The sequence below is a fragment of the Otolemur garnettii genome, unplaced genomic scaffold, assembly GCF_000181295.1.
Source record: "Otolemur garnettii isolate 467f Iridium unplaced genomic scaffold, OtoGar3 scaffold00020, whole genome shotgun sequence".
In the NCBI taxonomy this organism is placed as follows: Eukaryota; Metazoa; Chordata; class Mammalia; order Primates; family Galagidae; genus Otolemur; species Otolemur garnettii.
Window position 1 is genome coordinate 3400747 of NW_003852415.1, and position 2500 is coordinate 3403246.

The 2500-nt window shown below is 45.3% G+C and overlaps 1 protein-coding gene across 1 annotated transcript in view; it reads left to right on the forward strand.

The window, feature by feature from the left end:
* LRRC74A (leucine rich repeat containing 74A) overlaps positions 1 to 2500 on the forward strand; it is a 38414-nt gene that overhangs the window by 8715 nt on the left and 27199 nt on the right. Inside the window, exon 5 of the mRNA XM_012803398.1 lies at positions 1468 to 1564. Coding sequence (XP_012658852.1) covers positions 1468 to 1564 — 97 coding nt within the window. The remainder of the gene's footprint in view (positions 1 to 1467; positions 1565 to 2500) is intronic.

A 2500-nucleotide genomic window follows, 5' to 3' on the forward strand; every position in this document is an offset into this window, starting at 1 on the left:
AAGTTGGATCTATCAGGTGTAGAGCATAAATGTCTTAATCCTGTAATAGGGTAAAAGTGGTAAAGGCTATGTTGTTTAATAGGATGTAAACATTCCAATTTGTACAAATAATCATCACATTGAATCCTATAATGGCATAAATGTATTTATGATCTATGTACGAAAGACTTAATAAAAAAAAGGCATGAGATAATTTCTGAAATGCAAAGTGCCTGGAGATGGCTGGAGGTAATGGTTCTACAATATACATATACTTAATGCCATTGAACTGTACACTTGAAAATAGCTAAGACATTGGGAGGCTGAGGCAAGTGGATCACTTGAGCTCAGGAGTTCGAGACCAGCCTGAGCAAGATCTAGACCCTGTCTCTAAAAAACAGCCAGGTGGGCAGCGCCTGTGGCTCAAAGGAATAAGGTGCTGGCTCCGTATACTGGAGGTGGTGGGTTCAAACCCAGCCTCGGCCAAAAAAATAATAAGAAGAATAGCCAGGTGTTGTGGCAGGCACCTGTAGTCCCAGTTACTCTGGAGGCTGAGGCAAGAAGATGGCTTAAGCCCAAGATTTTGAGTTGCTGTGAGCTGTGATGCCACAGCACTCTACCGAGGGTGACACAGTGAAACTCTGTCTCAGCAAAAATAAAAGAAAATAGCTAAGGTAGTAAATTGCATCTTATGTGTATTTTACCGCCATAAAATGAAGTTGAAAGGAAAAGGAGGAAAAAAACCAATGAAAACAATAATGGCTGGTTTATAATAAAGTCTCTCCCACTAGCCTGAAAGGATGAGTCATATTTCCTGAATCAATGAGCAGAATTTACAATAATTATTTTCTCTAAATTCATTTTTTCAATTGTTTACTGCCAAACTCTCCAAATGAAGCTGTCTTGAGTTTCAAAACAAACAAAATTATGTGCTTGTCTGAAGTACCAGGGCTGAACTGGAGAAGTAATTTCAGAAAACTGAGACCAGCCAAAGACATTAGAAAAGCTGAGTCTGGGCCGTGCACAGTGGCTCACGCCTGTAATCCTAGGACTCTGGGAGGCCATGGCGGGTGGATTGCTTGAGCTCATGAGCTAGAGACCAGCCCGAGCAAGAGTGAGACCCCATCTCTACTAAAAATAGAATAAAACAAGCCAGGTGTGGTCCCACACACCTGTAGTCCCAGCTACTCTGGAGGCTGAGACAGGAGGATTACTTGAGCCCTGGTGCTATGAGTGATGACTCTAGGGTACTGTACCAAGGGTGATGGAGTGAGACTCTGACTCAAATAAATAAATAAATAATAAGGGGGTCTGGAACCAGGTTTCCTGCCTCCCTTGTCTCTGTCCTTTGCACGACCTGAATCCTTCCAAACCTTTGCCACAGTGCCTCTCTCCCCGCAGCCCTCCTCCCTTAGTGCAGGACATCATTTGTTACCCAAGTCCCTTTGGTGGGCTTTTTACATGCAAAAGCCTTTTCTTGCTTTTTAGAACATTTCCAACAATAGCCTTGGCTTGGAGGGGGCCAGAATCATCTCCGAGTTCCTCCAGAGAGATGCCTCTTCCATCTGGAACCTTGAGCTTTCAGGTGAGCCCATGGATGGGGACAATGAGGGACAAGAGGGGAACAATAGAGAGGGACAGGGCCCAGGTGAACCAGACCTTCTTCCCCTCCATGGCCACACTGGCTTCCTGCTTCCCATGACAAGCCACTTCTGATCCGTTCTGCAGCGCCTTCCCTCTCCTGGAGAGTCTCTGCCCTCAGATATCTGTGTGGGCCTCAGGGCATCTTCCTCTCTCCCTTCATTCATGCGCTGCTCAAACACTGTCTTCTTGGAGGGACTTCCCTGAACACCCTATGGAAAACCCCATCCCTCTAGCCTGCCTCCTCACTTGGTTTTTCTGAGTACCGGGTATCACCACCGGATTGATCCCCTGTCGGAGGTCTTAATCTGTCTTTAACAGGAAACAAAGTCACTTGAGTCACCCTCACTCAAGGTTGTACTTTGAATTTATTCTGTCTGCAGGGTCCTAGGCCCCCCCCAAGCCAAGAAATTAACATGGAAAGCTGTCCTATATGATCAGAATGGGACCCCTTTGGAAGAGTAAACCCTCGACCCAGGCTGCTTGGGAGTCCCCTAGATGAAGCCATCCCACTCAGGATGGATTCAAGGCCCCAAACTGTGACACAAATAAGGCAGCAAAATACCCCGAGAGGTGTCAAACTCAGTAAGTGGTAGGACTATGTAATTTATCACCCAAAGTGGGTAGGGATGCTCTTTATTAATAATTAACTGGAACTACAAGCAAACTGAGATATCTCACACCCAACCGTAAAGTGCATTCAGTACTTAATAAAAACATAAAGGAACAAATAGCTATATTTTTAAAACTATAATTTCTAGAAATGAAAAAATAAAGTTGGCTCGGCGCCTGTGGCTCAAGTGGCTAAGGCGCCAGCTACATACACCTAAGGTGGTGGGTTCGAATCCAGCCCAGGCCTGCCAAACAACAATGATGGCTG